Source organism: Phyllostomus hastatus, unplaced genomic scaffold (assembly GCF_019186645.2).
Source record: "Phyllostomus hastatus isolate PE091 unplaced genomic scaffold, TTU_PhHast_1.1 phas_scaffold_501, whole genome shotgun sequence".
Taxonomy (NCBI): Eukaryota; Metazoa; Chordata; class Mammalia; order Chiroptera; family Phyllostomidae; genus Phyllostomus; species Phyllostomus hastatus.
Window position 1 is genome coordinate 33185930 of NW_025334033.1, and position 16923 is coordinate 33202852.

Below are 16923 nucleotides of genomic sequence, written 5' to 3' on the forward strand. Positions count from 1 at the left end.
CTTAGGTGGCTTTCTTCTTACTCCTTTAGAATTTGAGATACATTGCTGAAGGCTTCTCTTACTAAATATCCCGCAGAGGACTCTTGGTAACAGGGGCGGTGGAATCCGAAGACAAAGACAAAAGAAGACAAAACAAGAAATCTTGCCCTTAATATGGGTCAAAGGCAAGAAAAGGAAAAAAGAAAAGGAGAGACTGTTGGGATGTCCAGACTGCACCTGAATGCAAATCATTTGCTCTGAGACCAAGCAGAAAGTGCAGGCCAGACGAATGCAATGAGACCATGAGGCTCCTGGTCACAGCTGGCTGATGCTGACACTGGGAAGCAGAAGTCTGTCTATACTGCTCCAACTGCAGATCGTGTAGCCATTTTCCACCAAATTTCCTTCAATTTACTAAAGTTCCTACAATGGCATGACTTTTTAAAAAATTATTTATTTTTAGAAAGAGAGGGAGAGGGGGAGTTGGAGTCGAGTCGGGGGAGAGAGAGAGAGATTGATTTGTTGTTCTGCTTACTTATGCATTCACTGGTTGACTCTTGTATGTGCGCTGACTGGGGATTGAACCCACAGCCTTGGTGTATGGAGAGAATTCTCTAATCAACTTAACCCAGACAGGGCATGACTTTCTTTTTTAAATCAGAAAAACGTTTTTCCAAAGTTTATTATATTTTGAAAATTACTATTCTTTATATTACTATAGTTCATAGTGGGAGACTACAATGAATTACATATTATAGCAACTAACTAATTTCTCTACACTCAGAAAGGAGAATATGCATAATCCAAAAACTGTTTACACAGTGAACATAATTCTCTTTTTAAAACTGTGAAGCTGAAGTTTGTATTTACTGGCTACAGTACCTATTCTGTACCCATTTCCTTCCCTAGGCAACATCTCATTGCAACCCTCTTCCCTCTCTCCTCCATTCTAAGGAATAAAATCTGAATGAAATTCAGTCACAATAAGATGAAAATGACTAATAATAGCTTAAAGTGTATATCAGGGATTTTATATAAGAGACTCATTCCATGTTTTGGACATATTTATTGAGTGTTCATTAGGTACCAGGAACTTTTCTAGGTTCTGGAAATACCATAGAGAATTAGAAAGTTGTGGTTCATCCTCCTATGAAGTTTATGTACTTGGCTGGAAAGACAGAAGAGCATTTTCAATAGGGAGAAGTCCTGAGAAAGTAATGTAAAGTGAGAGGATATAGCTGGGTGGTGGGAGGGACAAGGTTCAACTGCTGGTTTGGGAAATCTGTTCAAAGAACCATTGTCTGAGCCTAGACTTGTATGAGAAGGAGCCAGTGGCCATGGGAAAATCTGGAGGCCTCAGGATGAGGGAATAGCAAGGGCAAGAGCCCTGAGGTGGGATCAAGGCTGCTCCAGGAGCAGAAGGCAGCAGCCAGACTGTGTCAGGCCTTGAAGGGCAAAGTGACACTTCGGTTAAATCCAAATGCCTTTGGAGGATATGAAGCAAAAGAATGATAGCATGTGATTGGCACCTTAAAACAATTACTGGTATTGCTGTGGGAAATGGATAGGGTACGGGTGGAAGCACAGAGCCTCTTGGGATTGTTGGTGTGATTCAAGCAAGAGATGAAAGGTGGATTAGACTGGGTGATAGGGGAAGTGGAGAGAAATGAATGGATTTGGAATCTAGCTTGGAGGTAGAATTGAAGTTTATGAGGAAGATGTAATATTGCTCAGGGTTTGTGTCCTTTCCTCATTTTTAGTTGAAATAAATGCTTTCAGGGCATATAAACCAATTTACCAATTGACTTCATCAAAATATGGTAAAGCTAATTTAACTAGAATTCTATTGATTGGAGTTTGCCATTAATAAGGGAATTGAGTATGTTTAGAATGTACCTGTTGTAGTTGGAGTTCTGTGGTCATGGTTAAAAAAAAACTAAAATGCCTTTTAAAACATTGCAGTATCAATTAAACAGTTTATAATGTTCAAGTCCTTTAAACTAATTATCTATGTATTACATACTTTCAGCAGAATTTTTGACTAATCAGAATATTCTGTTCCCTAACTAAACCAGTTAATTATGTTCACTATGGAAGCAATTTTTATATTATTGTATTACTGCTCCTTTAAGAATATGGAGAAATAAGTCAGTGGTGCTTTTTGTGTTGTAAAGAAAGAAGGAAGCAGAAACAACAGAATGCACATAGTGATGGTCAGTGGGTGGTGGGATTATGTGTGATTTGTTTCTTCTCCGTTCCTCTCTGTATTTTCTAAATTCCTACAATGGTATGAATTACTTTTATAATAATGAAAGTTTTGTTTTTAAAAAAAGTTTATTATATTCAGAAAATTACTGCTCCCTGTATTACCGCAGTTCATGGTGGGAAACTACAGCAAATGATACAGCTGCAGGCCAAGTTTTAATTTTTTTCTTTTTAAAAAACAGATTTACCAGAAACTTCCAGGATTTTTACAAACACTTATGGATGCCCTGAGAAAAGACAAAATAGTCTTCCCTAATGATGAAAAGTAAGCTAATGATGAAAAATGTCCACTATTGTATGTTTACAGGATTCTGGGGGGTGACTTACTGGATGGGTAGATGAGCAGTCTGAAAAAGTAGGTATGAATTCTTAGGTGGGCACTAGGATTTAGGGTGACGTATCTACAAATTTTTAGTATTTGATGTTTTCCTCATGATTAATTTGATGACTTCACAGATTCAGTACTTTCCTGGAAGTGATACAGGGAGTTGCAGAGTTAGGGCCTATGAAGATCTTTTAAAGATCCTCTAGGGTCTAGCCTAACATTTCTAGGGGGATCCCTGACTTCTAGGCCTTATTCCCCATGTAACCAAAACCTATCCACTATCCAGCCCACTAACCTGACAGCAAGTCCAACTAGTAGAATTTGGTAAGTTACCCTCTCATAGTTGGAGAATTTGAGCAAGTAGGCAGTTGTTATTAGTATTTTAGTATTTTACTATTTTAACACACTTGAGGGATCTAACCTTCTCAGGAGTAACAGACAGCAAGCCCCTGTGGCACGGACGGAAGGGTATCAGAACTGGGTGCGGGGAGGGAAGTATCATTGGAGGACGTCCTGGGGTTAGGAACGTGCATTCTTCATGCCACAGCCTTACTGAATTACCAAAGCAGGAGGCTGACTGGGAAGCTAATCAAAACTATTTATTGCATGTTCATCCTGTACATTTATGAAGAAAAGTAAATAAATAGACTCAAAGGATTCCATTTTGCCCTGTGGTAGTTATTATTTTGGGGTTTTGAATTCTTTTATGGTCTTTTAATTATAACATTTCAAATATTATGATGTACAGTGGAATAAGGAAAAAGATGAGATTCTGGCAACTCTGTATAAATTCAGTTTTTCATTGTTTTTCTCCATCACTTAAAAAAGTCACATAGAAGCAGACTAAGTTAATTTAGATACCTAATTAAATTGTATAAGTAAATAGAAGGGGATAAAAATTACCCAGAGAAAAAAATAAGTTACTACTGGGAGGGTAGGAAAGAGAGTTCTATTTTGGGCAAACTTCATGTTTTGGTAAAGCTTTAACTTGGAGGAAGAGGAGAAATCCTAATGTATAATTCTTGGACTGAATGCTTTTCTCCTACTTGTTCCTAGTGTAAAATTCCTGTCTTCCCCACTTCTCATCATTCATGGTGAGGATGACAAGACAGTGCCTTTGGAGAACGGAAAACAGGTAAACCAAGAGCTCAGTCCTGACCAAGACATACTGGTCTTATTTCACCATCTTCTCTTCCAGTCAGACTTTGACTAGAGCCCGGAGGAGGGTCTCTGACGTTCTCAGGGATTCTCTACACCCCTAAAAAACCATGCTCCTGGTGTGTACAGTAAGCATCCCGGTCCTGTGCTACTCAGCTCAAAGGAGTATTTGTGGTGGACCCTAGTTCCTCATCTGGGGTCTGTGAGCCTGGAGTCATGAAGATCCCAGGATACTATGGGAACCTCTATGTAGTCTTACCTGCAGTGGCTCTAAAAATAGGGATGCAGTTTCTTCTAATGGAACAGAGTGCATCTGTCACGATTCCTTGTCCTTGCAGGGAGGTGTGGACAGCAGAGGACGAGGTTCTCTGTGTTCTGTGTGAGCCGTGCAGCTTTTGGGTCTTCAGTTGCAGAGGTAGCCCAGTGGGAACGTGGAGAGTCCCCACATCTCTGACCTAGTGGGACTAGCTCCTTAAGCCAGGTGTTTCTTACCCTTATATGAAAACAGACTAGAACAACAACATTTTTGATTGTCAGCCTTTGAATTCCTGTCTTTCTGTCCCCTTGCAGCTCTATGAAATTGCACACAATGCATACAGGAACAAAGAGAGGGTGAAGATGGTGATCTTTCCTCCTGGCTTCCAACACAACCTGCTGTGTAGAAGCCCCACGCTGTTAAAAACTGTGAGGTAAGAGTAGCTTTGCTAAATGTGACGTTCTTCTCTTAAGGGCAATTAGGGCTGCTCTGGCTTACTCAGACCAAGAGGTGGGGAAAGCACGTGATCTGACTGAGGTCCTTTTTCGGCAGAGATTTCCTGAGCGAGCAGTGGGCATGAGGTCTGAGAACAGCAGAAACCTTCAGTGAAGACTTGGTCCAAACACCGCCTGTGATATGTATTTTTTTTGTGTGTGTGTAAAATGTACTGGGCTGCTTAGATGAGCTAAAGTCACTGGCATTTCTACAAGTCACCTGCCAACTATGAAGCAGGGATGCAGGGCGGTATGGAATGTTCTTTTAGCTTATCACAGTCTACTTCGTGGAACATGCTGAAACATCACTATGGAGAATCAACATTTGGTAAAAAATGGATCCCATATAAAAATGTATAGTTAAATGATTTATATTTTAGTTTCATTAATTTAAATACCATTAAAAAGTTCCAAGCAGTTTTCTAGCTTTCTGATTGACAGGGCAAAGTCCTAGTATGTGACTCAATTTTTTATAAAATAATACCCTTTGGCACTCAGGTAGCCCTGGAAATTGACACTTTATTTTTAGCCAATATAGGTACATACTTTCCCCTCCCAATCCCCCGAGATACTGAACTGGACTGTTAGTTAACTAAACAAAATAAAATCAAAGAATGTTGCAAAAATGTTCAAGTCCCATAAGTAGCTATTTTTTTTCTGGAGACATTTTACGACTTACTTTCCATTGGCCTTGTACAACTCATTGCTAGCTTCGTTGGATAAGGAAATCTTTAGATCTGAAGGCTCCATGTTCCAGATGTCCCTGGCATACTCCTTGATTGTGCGGTCACTGGAGAACTTCCCCGAGGCAGCTATGTTTTTGAGTACCATTATGTTCCAGGCCTTCGGATTCTGTAAACAACACAGACATGTGTGGCCCGGAGCCTAACTGCTCATCGAGCTTTCCAACCAACATCAGGCCAAGCACATCGAGGCACATTTCACGGAGACTGACAGGAGTAAACTGTAGAGAATCATACATACTTCTGTTTCAGATCTGAGAGCTAAATAGGGTAGACTGTGCTTCTCTCCTACTTGGAGGATATATTTCTTAAGAATGAAAAAAAGTATTTTTCATTTTCAGAGAAGCCATGAATGTAAATTACCTGACTGATAACTTTTGCTATGGTTACAATGTTTTGGCATGGAAATCATATTTCCCATGTGTTATTTCAAATGAAGATGCCTTCTTGTAAACTACAGGGGAAAGAAAGGGACATTAACATTCATTATCTGCTAGATACCATGTCAAGTGATTTAATCTGTAGCTAACAAAATTTGAAAAACATTACGCTAGAATGCTAGCTATCCAGGAAAAGATCCGGTTAGAATCTTTATCAACCTACTTCTCTTTTCTTGTTCTTTCTGAAGGCAGATGCCCCAGTAGGTTTGCACTGAATCTGAAATACTCCGTTGGGGTTTCAAAACAGGATTAATTAAGGCTTTATTCTTAATAAAATATGTAACATCCAAATCTCATAATTTTTATTCCAATAAGAATATAAGAAACTATTTATTTTATAGCCTTATGATCTTGTAAAGAACTCTAAGAGTTCACTGAAAATGACCAGAACACTGTTCAAAGCCAACAGCAATGCACTATACACATTAAAAACAAATCTAAAACTGCAATCATTCCTTAAGGTACTGCAGAGAATAGTTTGTTCAGACTCTGGAAACTTACAAAAATAAGAGAATAAAAGCTTCCTGTCTTCACTTTCTTTGTATTATGGAGGCTTAGAAAACAATCCCACGTGATTGGGAAGTCTAGTCATTAAGCCCCAACAGTACAACTATTGTTAAGAGTAAAAACTGCAATTTGCACTAATGAACAAGAAAGACTGAACCAAATGCTTGGCTCACCCTTTGGATGGGGGCCATCATTTTAACAGAAGAGAGACATTGTGCAAATTCAACACTCACGTTTGTGCTTGTCCTTGGTCAGATTTTCCTTTCCTGCTCTGCTTTATCTCTACTTCTTTCACCCCATAGCCTTTCTACATTACAAGCATGAGTTGAAATCAAGAGGAAAGAGGTAGAGGTGGCCTTTTTCCTTTCTCTGCCTTTGAGCTCTTGAAGGCTGTATGTGGCTGCTCTCTCCATTGTTCAGGAAGCAGGGAGTGAGCCACTCAGCTTAACTCTAACACTCCCCCCCCCTTGCTTATGGCCATCAACTTGAATTTATTCTGGTCTGTGCACATTTGGGGGACTGGCTATGACTCTACCAGAAGATCATGGCTGTGAAGCAGCATGAGCTTTGAATTACCCTATTTTAAAACCCCAGTGAGGTATCAGAAATGGTTGCAGGAACCACCTTGTTTTGGGGAAAGGAATACAACGAAATGTGAGTGTATGTTTCTGTTGGAAGTAATTACTAATTGTCCAAAGGGCAGAACGTGGTGATTTTATGGATCCTCACTATTCTGCTGTATAATGATTGAAGGGCAAAAATAAAGATTATGGGGCACCCTGGCCAGCGTGGCTCAGTTGGTTGGAGCATTGTCCTGTAACTGAAGGGTTGTGAGTTTGATCCCTGGTCTGAGGTCGGGAGACAACTCATCGATGTTTCTCTCTCACAGTGATGTTTTTCTCTCTCCCTTCCTCTTTCTCTAAAGCAATGAAAATAAAATGTCCTTGGGTGAGAATAGAAAAAAACAAGACTATGGGGGCAAAGGCAACTATGTCCAGAAGGCTCAAGGACATTGACCTCAAAAGACCCTTCCTCTCTATATCTGATCTTCTGTGGTGCCTGCGATTCACTAAAAGTCTTCTGTCAGAGATAATCAACCTTTCCATGTATTTACTACGTATACCCAGAGGGCTGGGCTATTTGGTAAAGATGTTCATGGCCCTGGCCTTGCCTTTCCTGTTCCTTTCTTCCTTTTTTCTATTGTCTTTCATTTTCTTTTACCTTTCTTTCTTTTTAAAAAAAATTCAACCATGAATCCTCCCTTCTTTCTATACGTTTATATTCTATTCATACAGCCCCACTCCATGGGTGGCCCAGGAGAGGCACTTATTGTGCAATTTTCAAAGAACAGTGGGTCAGTCTTTATCCCAATATACTATGGCCCAGCATTAGAATCATTTAAGCAGGTTTTTAAAATACTTATGGTGATCTCACCCACTACTGGGACAGAAGCTCTCCGAGGGGGACTGGCATCTGTACTTTAAAAAGCTGCCTAGGTGATTTTGATGTGCACTAAACAGGCTCCTTGAGGGGACGGAGGGGCCTCGACTCGGTCCATGCTGGGGTCTCAGTGCCCAGCACGGTGCCTGCCATGAAGAAGGCCCCAGTGCCTCTCTGTTGAATAAATGAGTGGGTAAGTGAGTATTTAATTTGGCTTTATACCTTTACTTTCCAGAACATGCCTGCTACATAGTGGGTATTCAATAAATATCAAATTATTTGTAATTTTTTTACTTGGATATTAAAGCATCTACAACTGCTACTGAAACGTCAAGTCCCGACTTCTGCCTGAACTTGGGAAAAGTCAGGTTTTGATCTGAACCTAGATAGCTGTCTCACTTCCATTTTTTTGATTGGTCAGTGGGGCCTTGCTATTTAGATTTAGTAAAAATAAACAACATTTTTAATTGGCCATAGTAAACTGGTTTACTTTTTAAGTCTCAGAGAAGTACTTACCATGTAAAGCTGACTGACTTTTTCTTGACACTTGACATACGCTTCATAGTCTGCAAACACTTTAAACCTGTTTTTTTATGTGTGATTGGAAGGAAAAATTAAAATGGTGAAAAGCTTCAATAACAGATATGTGTTAAGATTCCGTTAAAATTCTCTTTGGCTTAATGTCAGACATAGTTTACCAAACTCGTATTTCTATTACAAGAATTTTAAACAGCCCTCAAGTTTCTATGGTTCTTTTTACATGTAAGAATGTCATATACGTGTGCATCTGAAAGCTGTGTATACCAGTGGAAGGAGAAAAATAATACCAGATTTGTGGGTCTTATTCTTAAAGCTTCCTAAGCATTGCCAGTGGAGAACATTTGATTTTTCTTTTAGAGCCTAAATTAGTTTATTAGATCACAGACCTATGCTAATCTATATGGTTGGGTTGTAGTTGGTTTAAGATGTCCTTGTTCCCTTTTCATGCCCCAAATAACAGTATCTTCTTGGGAGAACTCACCTGTCATGATAAAATAGCATGTTGATTAAGTCTTTGAAGAGGTCAGGCTGCTTGGGAGAATAGAAGCCATTGTCAATTTGATCAATGGCCAGCTTCAGCTCTGGAAGTGTCTCGTAATATTCTTTTGCATTGTACCTGTGGGGTAGGGGTGTGATGAGAAGGTTCCGTTAGTGTTTGTGATTATCAACACATTCGACACTATATTAGCTGTGAAAAATGCATTCAGAAATACTAGTATTTATAGAAGTCATTATAAAGTTCAGTATGGGTGTCAATATTTGACTAGATCTTGACATTTTCCCACTTCAATTTGTTTAGTTCCTTGTAAATGAAGACCTTGACAGTAGATATAAAGCAATGTCTAATCTGGTAAAATACAATAATTAGATTCATTTTGAAGCAGACTTTATGGCTCTAAACAAACACTGTGTTAAATGAACCAGTTGCTTTTGGACACATCGATCCCCAAATTTGTTGCTACTGAGTTAAAATGTATTTTCCAGGTCAGGAACTATATCGGACATCCTCCAAATTTTAGGATCTCTGTAGTTCCTTTGGGCAGCACTGTTTATTTCTTGTTGGAATCCAGGTTAATAAACCTTTCTAGATATTAAGGGAAACAGTATTCCTGGGTGCTTCTACATATCCATACCTATCCTCTCCCACATTTTAGTCCATTTCTTTGCAATTTTAAAGGAACACTGGATAATTTAAATTATATGCAAAAACTTCACTAAAAACAGGCTCATCTTTTGATCATCCAGGATGCAGAGAAGTGATTAGCTTATCAGACCAGCTTGGCAATGGCTGACAAAAAGAACAACAATTTTATGCACCTGGGCCCAAGCTCCTTTTACTTTTACTTGCTGGGTTTCCTAAGATTAACCTGTGACCAGGGCACTCCTCTGATTTTTGGGAGATGTCTGCTGCTACATTTCATGTGACTCAGCCTCAGTGGGACACCGGGTGGGCAGGTATCCTCCTGGGAGAGCTGCTCTCTCACCCTTTCTTGTCCAAAGCAGCCACATCATCCACTCTCATGCCAAAGATGAACAGGTTCTCTTCCCCGGCTTCCTCTGCCATTTCCACGTTGGCCCCGTCCATGGTCCCGATGGTCAGGGCCCCATTCAGCATGAACTTCATATTGCCTGTCCCTGAGGCTTCAGTGCCTGCGGTGGAAATCTGCTCCGACAGATCTGTGGCTGGAATGACTGCAAGCAAGGCAGGCACGTTAAATGAGTGACTCTGTCTCTCTAGATCAGCTTGTATCGTATTCATGAATGTATTTAGCTGGCTTGTTTTGATCACTAAAGTAGTACATGTCATCAGTGTAAACATTCAAATGGTGAAGGACAGATCTCTCTCTTCCCCTTGACTTAGGCAACCACTTGTGTCCATTTTTGAGGTGCTGTCTTGGTGGTTATGGCCACAGTGCCAAATAACTACATGCTCATACTACTCTTTCTTGGTCTTAACTTCAAAGAGCATCTTTTGACTCTGCTATAAAAGTTGCCACATTTCTCTTCTCCCTTCCAATTTTTGTTATGGCTTTATTTTTATTTCTTCTTTATAACTTCAAACAATATATTGAAACTGCTTTTTCTTGATCCTTAAAATTCAGTCTCTCCTGACCCTTCTTTTGCAAGCTGAAGAAATTGGATTATCTGCTTTCCGTTTCTCCTCACCCTCCTTCCACTTTCCCTGTAGGGAAATAAACCACGTCTGACTGAGGTGTGCCTGAGGCCAGACGCCTGGCCTCTGACCTTTCAGTCTGATTTACACATGAATTAGTGCTGCTGGCCCTTTGACTACAAAGGTCTAGACTAATTCTCTGCTTTACTTTGAGAGCTTGTTTGTGGGTTAGATATGTCTTCATTTGCATCTGTAGGAACCTGGCTCTTTTTCCTTTGAGCAGACCTCAGAAAGAGAAAGATCCCTTTTTAATTTGGGAAATGGGTGAATACACAGTTGGCATTTGAATGTGGATGGTGCCTTGTGGGCATGTGATGCAAATAAGCAAAGGTCCCAGTGGTAGAGAAAGGGATGTTGGCTTCTTGCCAGCCTGGCTGTCCCCATGTGGGAACTCAATGCTTGATCTCAGAGTGACCATCTGAGGCACATCTGAGCCTCGTGCTCTGGCAGCCTGACGTCTGTACTCATTCCCTGTTGCCACATGAACAAACAGAGTGACCAGAGGTCTATCTGGGGCCTGGGGAAGTGGTGTTCTATTGCAAACTGGGGCTGGGACCTGAAGACCTTTCCTTTCTTTTGTAGAGCAGCCTACACTTTACCAAAGCCTCATGGCCACCTCCGCCAGCCCCTAGCTCTAACTAGGTGGGAGGGAAATGCGCTCCAATGTATGCTATGATATTGTGAAATACACAGTGTGATGTTGACTCTGGGGACAGCAATTTCATTGTTAGCTGGGTCACCTTAAAAGCTCTTAGCTTAGGCTCTTATTCTGCCCAAGAGTGACGCCTGCTATCCCAAGTTACTGGCTGCCTGAGCTCAGCTGCCCCATTTTTCTGTATCTTGTAACCCTTCCCTAGAATCTGCCCTGGACTCACATGGTTTGCAATGAGGGCACTACCTTTTTCAGCAAGAGACACCCTGTAGTTCTCCAAGAAGATGACTTTCAACTTGTTTCCCACAATGGGGTCATTATTCACCACATCTGCCACGGAAGTGATCAGCTTTATGATCAGTTTGGCCATGTGATATCCTGGGGCAGCCTTGGGGAAGAAGGTCAAACATGTTGACATAATGCAGCCATGAAGAAGTGGAGAAATGGCAAGAGATTCGAGCCCACATCCCCAGTGAACAGAATCGACTTACTTTGCCACCAATTATAACTGTTCTGGGCACAAATAACTTCTTAGGGTCTTTCTTAATGCCTGAAAAAGATGGAGAAGTGGATGGAACCCAGGATGGAGAGTGGCGCCCAGGGCTGCTTCCACTTCCGGGGCAGCCGGGGCTACAGGGCTGACTCACGGTTGTACATCGTGATCACGTGCAGGCAGTTCAAGAGCTGCCGCTTGTACTCGTGGATCCTCTTCACCTGCACGTCAAACATGGAGGAAGGGTTGATCTTCACTTTGTACTCCTTTTCCAGGAACTGAGAAAACTTCAGCTTGTTCTCCTGTGGAAACAGTGCACAGTGCCTGAGTCCTTTTGACTGAGAACCACCACGTGGTCTCTTGTTAAAAATTGCAGCATAAACCCTCTAAGCTAGTGTCAGGGAAAGAACCCCCACCAGAAGCCTCACCTGCTTCACATTGGAGATTTCCCGGAGGAAGACGTCATCACCCAGGAAGTTGTGTAGCTTCCTCAGCTGGCTCAAGTCTTTCACGTAGTCTTCCCCAATTTTCTTTTAGTTTAAAGAAGAGGTGACTTTAGTTGGGGATGGCAATCAAGCCCAAAGGAGCAGTTTGTCACTGTGGTGAGTGCTCACACTCACTTACACCAGGATAGCTCACCTACCACACAACACACAGAGTGGCTTCACTCACAGAAGAGGCTAGAAATGCTGTGTGGGAAGACCACTTTGCTGGTATCTTGAATGTAGTTTCAGGGGTAGTAAGTGTTAAAAACAGAAATCTACCTAAAGGGGGTGATGAAGAACCCAGGTTCTACTAGTTATTTATATGACCTTTGTTATCTTCTTTGCCAAATAGGGTTATCATCTTCCGTCTGTGTGCCATATGAACACTGTTAGCCAGGACCAGGTACATAATTTGTGGGGGCCCTTGTTCAAAAATTAAGAATTTCAAGATGACTGCAGCGAGAATTAAATCAAGCCCGGAGCCTCGTGGAACTGCATGTGTCACACGCTGATGAAGCCGGCCCTGCTACAGACGGGTTCTGCAAAGTGCAAGTGCACTCATGCCTCTGGCCTTCCTGCCGGACCTCCCTCCCTCTCCGCACTTCCCAGTTACCTCTGCTATTAACTCTGCAAGCCCCGGGTTGCAGAGTAGGAGCCAGCGCCTTGGAGTGATCCCGTTGGTTTTATTCTGAAACTTATGTGGTTCTAGCTCACTGAAGTCCTTGAATCTGGAGACAGAAGAGATATCACTGAATTTGGCTGAAACAGCAGGTTCCTGCATGCAGGATGAAGTTCAGTTATATTCAAGAAGCCAAGTGTAGGCTTAGAAAGATTAAATAAAGGAGGAGGGAGGAATGGCTGTCAATCTAAATAGAAATCCACGTGCAATTCAAAATAGTTACAAGAAAAACCCCAAATCCAATCACCTCCATATGATTTCCCAGCAGTGATATATAAGCCAGACTTTTCAGCGGAATACTTTTTTTTTTGTTTGGCTGCTAAGTCTAGAACTAGGATTATCTAGACAGAAAGGCCTTTTTTCTTCTTTAAGAGAAGGGGACTTTGTATGGAAAAAATACTTTACAACATTTTGACAGGGTCTCTCATTTCCAAAGCCACCCTGATGTACTAGCACTGTTTATGAATAGACCGACGTCAGACCCAGTGCCGTCAGAATGGAAGCTCACACTTGGGTCTTCACGATGTCCGAGTGGATTTTGGCCACACCATTGACAGCATGGGAGCCCACAATGCAGAGATGGGCCATGTTGATCCTTTTGCCTCCTTCCTCTTCTATCAGAGACATCCTTCTCAGGCGGTCAATATCATTAGGAAACAAGGCTGCAATTTTCTAGCCAAAGGAAGAGAAAGGCCAAGCACTGTTCACTCAGGTTAAAAGTAACATTGAGATAATGTTTACTTCCCAAGCAAACCCTTTGATGGAGTGAATATAAACCTCACTCCCACAGAGTGGGGCCAGTTAGCTTTAGGGAGAGGCCACTCCTGTATTTCAGTATTTTCAAAAAGATGTCTTTACCAGAGTCCCACCCACACTTGGATACTTTTGGTGTATCAACGATTGAAAGATGTTTGCGTTTCAAGTTTTGGTAAGAGGTAACACAGTAGCCACTCCACATCTCAAGACCTCATTCTCATGAAATGCTCAAAATGACTTACATCTAAATGCTTCTGATTTATCTCATAAATGATTTCCAAGTGTCGAGGAAGCAGCTTCTCCACCAGCTGTACAGGCCAGCGCTCCAGGGCTTCTGGGAGCACCGTGTGGTTGGTGTATGCAAAGGTCTTCTGGGTGATGTCCCACGCCTGACAGGGAGGAAGGGCAGAGCTGCTTGGCTTCACACACCCCACCCCACAGGGCCAGACAGTTCCTCAGCTCCTGCCCGTTCATAGCGGGACACGCATTTGCCAGAGGAGAACTGTTTGTATGCAGTGAGACTCGCTTGATTCTACTAGGTTCCTAAATGGTCCAGAGAATGGGACATGTGACGGATAAAACTTAAGACAGCATGCTGATAAGTCTTCTCTACTCTTCTAATATATCTTTTATTTATTCAATAAACAAAATTTGAGGAATAGAAACTGAAGGAGTACTGTGAGATGGTACAAACTGTGTTTAAAATACTGACTTCCAAAGCAATGGGATGCTTTCAATTAGTTGTACCCTGAGGTTAGAGACTTAATTTAGAATCCTTTTAGATAAAACCAAAACCAAAAAAAAAGGTAAGTCCCATTAGAAGTGTATTTATTTATTTCTTAGTCTTACTCACTGTAAAGCAGTAAAGAGAGAGAAATGTCAACCACCAGGGCAAAGTTGACCTCTAACTGCTAAAGTTAGCAACAGGAACTTATTTTAAATAACTACAAAAGGAGCTTTTGGCAAAATCTCTCAACCACAGACATCCTGGTTAACTGAAAGAAAAAAGAGCCAAACTATTCAGACCTTGGACCAGGGCAATTTTTCAATATCCACAAAAATCCTCATCAGCTCAGGAATGGCGAGAGCAGGGTGAGTGTCGTTCAGCTGGATGGCGACCTGTGGGAGGAAGAGACTTTACGGTGAAGGTGACTGATGGCCCAGCTCTGGCTTCCTTGACCTCATACATGCTGGGCGAAGACCAACACAAATGCCCCCTTCCACGGAACACTTTAGTACACTGTACCTACTCCAGTCTTTTAGCACCGAAACAGAGGATTACTCCTCTACGTGACAGGAAGTCCTCGTCCCCTCAGCTGCCCCGCCTGCGTTCACAGGCTGAACACTTGCCTGATCTGGAAAGGCATCAAATGCGGTTGTGGCACTATCCGTGGAGTCAGACTTGGAGGCTTTGAAACGTCGGATGACATCTTGCAAGGTAGCAGCCACCACAAAGTACTCCTGCTTCAGTCTTAGCTCCTTCCCTTCAAAAAACTTCAAGCCAGAGAGACTAAGTGAGAAGCTCATACTGTTACGTGTGGCCAAAACTTGGTGTCTCTGCCCAGAAAATCTTAAGGTGAAAGCCCATTGGACATCCGGTGGAAGATGGCAGGCTGGACACCAGGCATTAGCCTTTGCTCTTCCCTGAAACTCCATTTAAATGACAGTAAGAGGATATTAAAAGGGCATGCTGATAAATGAAGGGGATGGGAGAGAAGACAATAACAACAACATTTTAGAAGCTGAAAAAACAGATGAGCGAAAACTGGGCCAGAAGAGGCAGGACTTAGTATTGGAAGAGGGCCAAAAAACAACTCAGTTTACACATTGAAGCCCTTAAAGGCTCGGGAAATGACAGCACTGGGTCACCTTAGGAAGGAGGGGTGAAGACAGAGTATGGGTTGGTTGAGAGCCTGTCTAGGAAGCCGTAGCCTCAGACCTCATCCCAGTTCCTGCAGCAGGGCCAGTTCCTTGCCCAGTGGAAGCAGAAGCTGTTGGCATTTCTGTGGAGATGGTAAAACAGGGTCTCTGGACTGGAGGGCAGCAGGTACAGGGGAAGGTGGGGTACCACCCCGTAATGAAAATGGGAGGGAGGGGGTTAAGTGAAAGTTTGTGCACTGAATGTTGAGACTCTCAGTCTTCATTTCCCCACCAGATATCCGAGCACAGGCAGTCAGTATTATTCTACTGGGAAAGAAGCTGCAGGTCTTCTCTAGAGAACCTGGCCAGCCCAGAGGGAGACCTGAAGACACACTGACACGAGGCGCTCCCCAGGAAGCAGCCCCACCGGGTCACATGGGGTGAAGCCCAAAGATAGAACCCCCCTCCCCCAAGGATACAGAGTTACCCCAAAGCTTGTGGATACCCCTCCCTTAAACTTTAGTGGGCAGCTAAGAATCACTAGACAGCTAAGAAAACTTTGTAAAAGAAAGATGGAAGTTAGAATAATCGACAAACAAAAGCCAACTTAGAGGGCACAGAGATGAGGAAAAAAGAATATTATAAGAATACTACCAATATCCTCAGAGAGATTAGAAAAGAAAGTGTATTCAAGAAATAAGATTAAGATGCTTTGAGAAAATATCTAAAGAAAAAAAGATTACTTGGACGTTAAAACATGGTAGCCCAAATGAAAAATCCAATAGAAGGGTTGGGAGAAAGAGTTGTGACTGCCCAGAAAGCTGAGCAAGAAGACAAAGAAATGAAAAATGTAAGAAAAGGTAAGAAAACAAAAGGATTAGTTCTGTAGTGCTGTGTTCCCAGACTAAAAGGATACAGAGGCCCAATGGATGAAAAGAGACCCACATCAGACCACCCTATTCCCAAATTTAGTACACTTGGAAATAGTTGGTTGAGGAAAGGAAAGGAGAGGTTGAGAGATGGTGGGAGTTGGGGGGAGGGTGGAGAGAGGTGGGGGTGGGGAGACTAGAAGCTTTCAAAGGGAAAAAGCAGGATTCAAACAAAAGATCAAGAGAACCAGAATTGTGTCAACTGTAATTTAAAAGATAAAAAAGATTTCTTTTAAACTAATAACTGCATTGTACTTCTTAGCAATACTGAAAACTGGAAGAACATGAACAAAAAAATTTGAGTGTTCTACATCCAGGCAAACTATCAATGTGAGGATAGAATAAGATATTCTCCGATATGTAAAGACTCAAAAAACTTGACCTTATATACATCCTTTTCCAGGACACCCTTGGAGCATGTGTACTAGCAAAACAAGGTAGTAAACAAACAAACAAACAAACAAACAGAAAGAAAGATGTGAAAACAAATGATCCCAGAACTTCAATGAGCACAGGAGTCCTCAGCATAACAGGGAGAGAAGATCATGGGATGACACGGGAGCAGTCAACCAGTAGAGATCCAGAAGAGGCTTTTCAAAAACACCATGTTAACAGAATACTGAATGTATTTGAATATAGTGAGAGAAAATTTCTACATCGAGATAGAATGAAGGATAATTTTCGGAAAAGTGCTTAAAACCAAAGCAAACAAAATAATTATTAACTCTAGGAAAAACAAAACCTTTTCA

At 41.8% G+C, this 16923-nt stretch overlaps 2 protein-coding genes across 3 annotated transcripts in view; one reads left to right on the forward strand and one right to left on the reverse strand.

Annotated features, from left to right (window-relative positions):
- ABHD12B (abhydrolase domain containing 12B) overlaps nucleotides 1-4846 on the forward strand; it is a 28458-nt gene extending 23612 nt beyond the window's left edge. For both annotated transcript variants that reach the window (XM_045822667.1, XM_045822666.1), the window contains 4 exons: nucleotides 2427-2509; nucleotides 3626-3704; nucleotides 4298-4416; nucleotides 4536-4846. In XM_045822667.1, coding sequence (XP_045678623.1) covers nucleotides 2427-2509; nucleotides 3626-3704; nucleotides 4298-4416; nucleotides 4536-4563 — 309 coding nt within the window. In that variant the 3' untranslated portion in view covers nucleotides 4564-4846. The remainder of the gene's footprint in view (nucleotides 1-2426; nucleotides 2510-3625; nucleotides 3705-4297; nucleotides 4417-4535) is intronic.
- A 130-nt stretch (nucleotides 4847-4976) lies between these two features.
- PYGL (glycogen phosphorylase L) overlaps nucleotides 4977-16923 on the reverse strand; it is a 37124-nt gene continuing 25177 nt past the window's right edge. Inside the window, exons 8-20 of the mRNA XM_045822665.1 lie at nucleotides 14736-14879; nucleotides 14412-14504; nucleotides 13628-13774; nucleotides 13138-13301; nucleotides 12564-12678; nucleotides 11894-11995; nucleotides 11620-11767; nucleotides 11464-11522; nucleotides 11219-11360; nucleotides 9632-9839; nucleotides 8629-8763; nucleotides 8124-8190; nucleotides 4977-5329 (exon numbers count right to left, since the gene is read on the reverse strand). Coding sequence (XP_045678621.1) covers nucleotides 5153-5329; nucleotides 8124-8190; nucleotides 8629-8763; nucleotides 9632-9839; nucleotides 11219-11360; nucleotides 11464-11522; nucleotides 11620-11767; nucleotides 11894-11995; nucleotides 12564-12678; nucleotides 13138-13301; nucleotides 13628-13774; nucleotides 14412-14504; nucleotides 14736-14879 — 1701 coding nt within the window. The 3' untranslated portion in view covers nucleotides 4977-5152. The remainder of the gene's footprint in view (nucleotides 5330-8123; nucleotides 8191-8628; nucleotides 8764-9631; nucleotides 9840-11218; nucleotides 11361-11463; nucleotides 11523-11619; nucleotides 11768-11893; nucleotides 11996-12563; nucleotides 12679-13137; nucleotides 13302-13627; nucleotides 13775-14411; nucleotides 14505-14735; nucleotides 14880-16923) is intronic.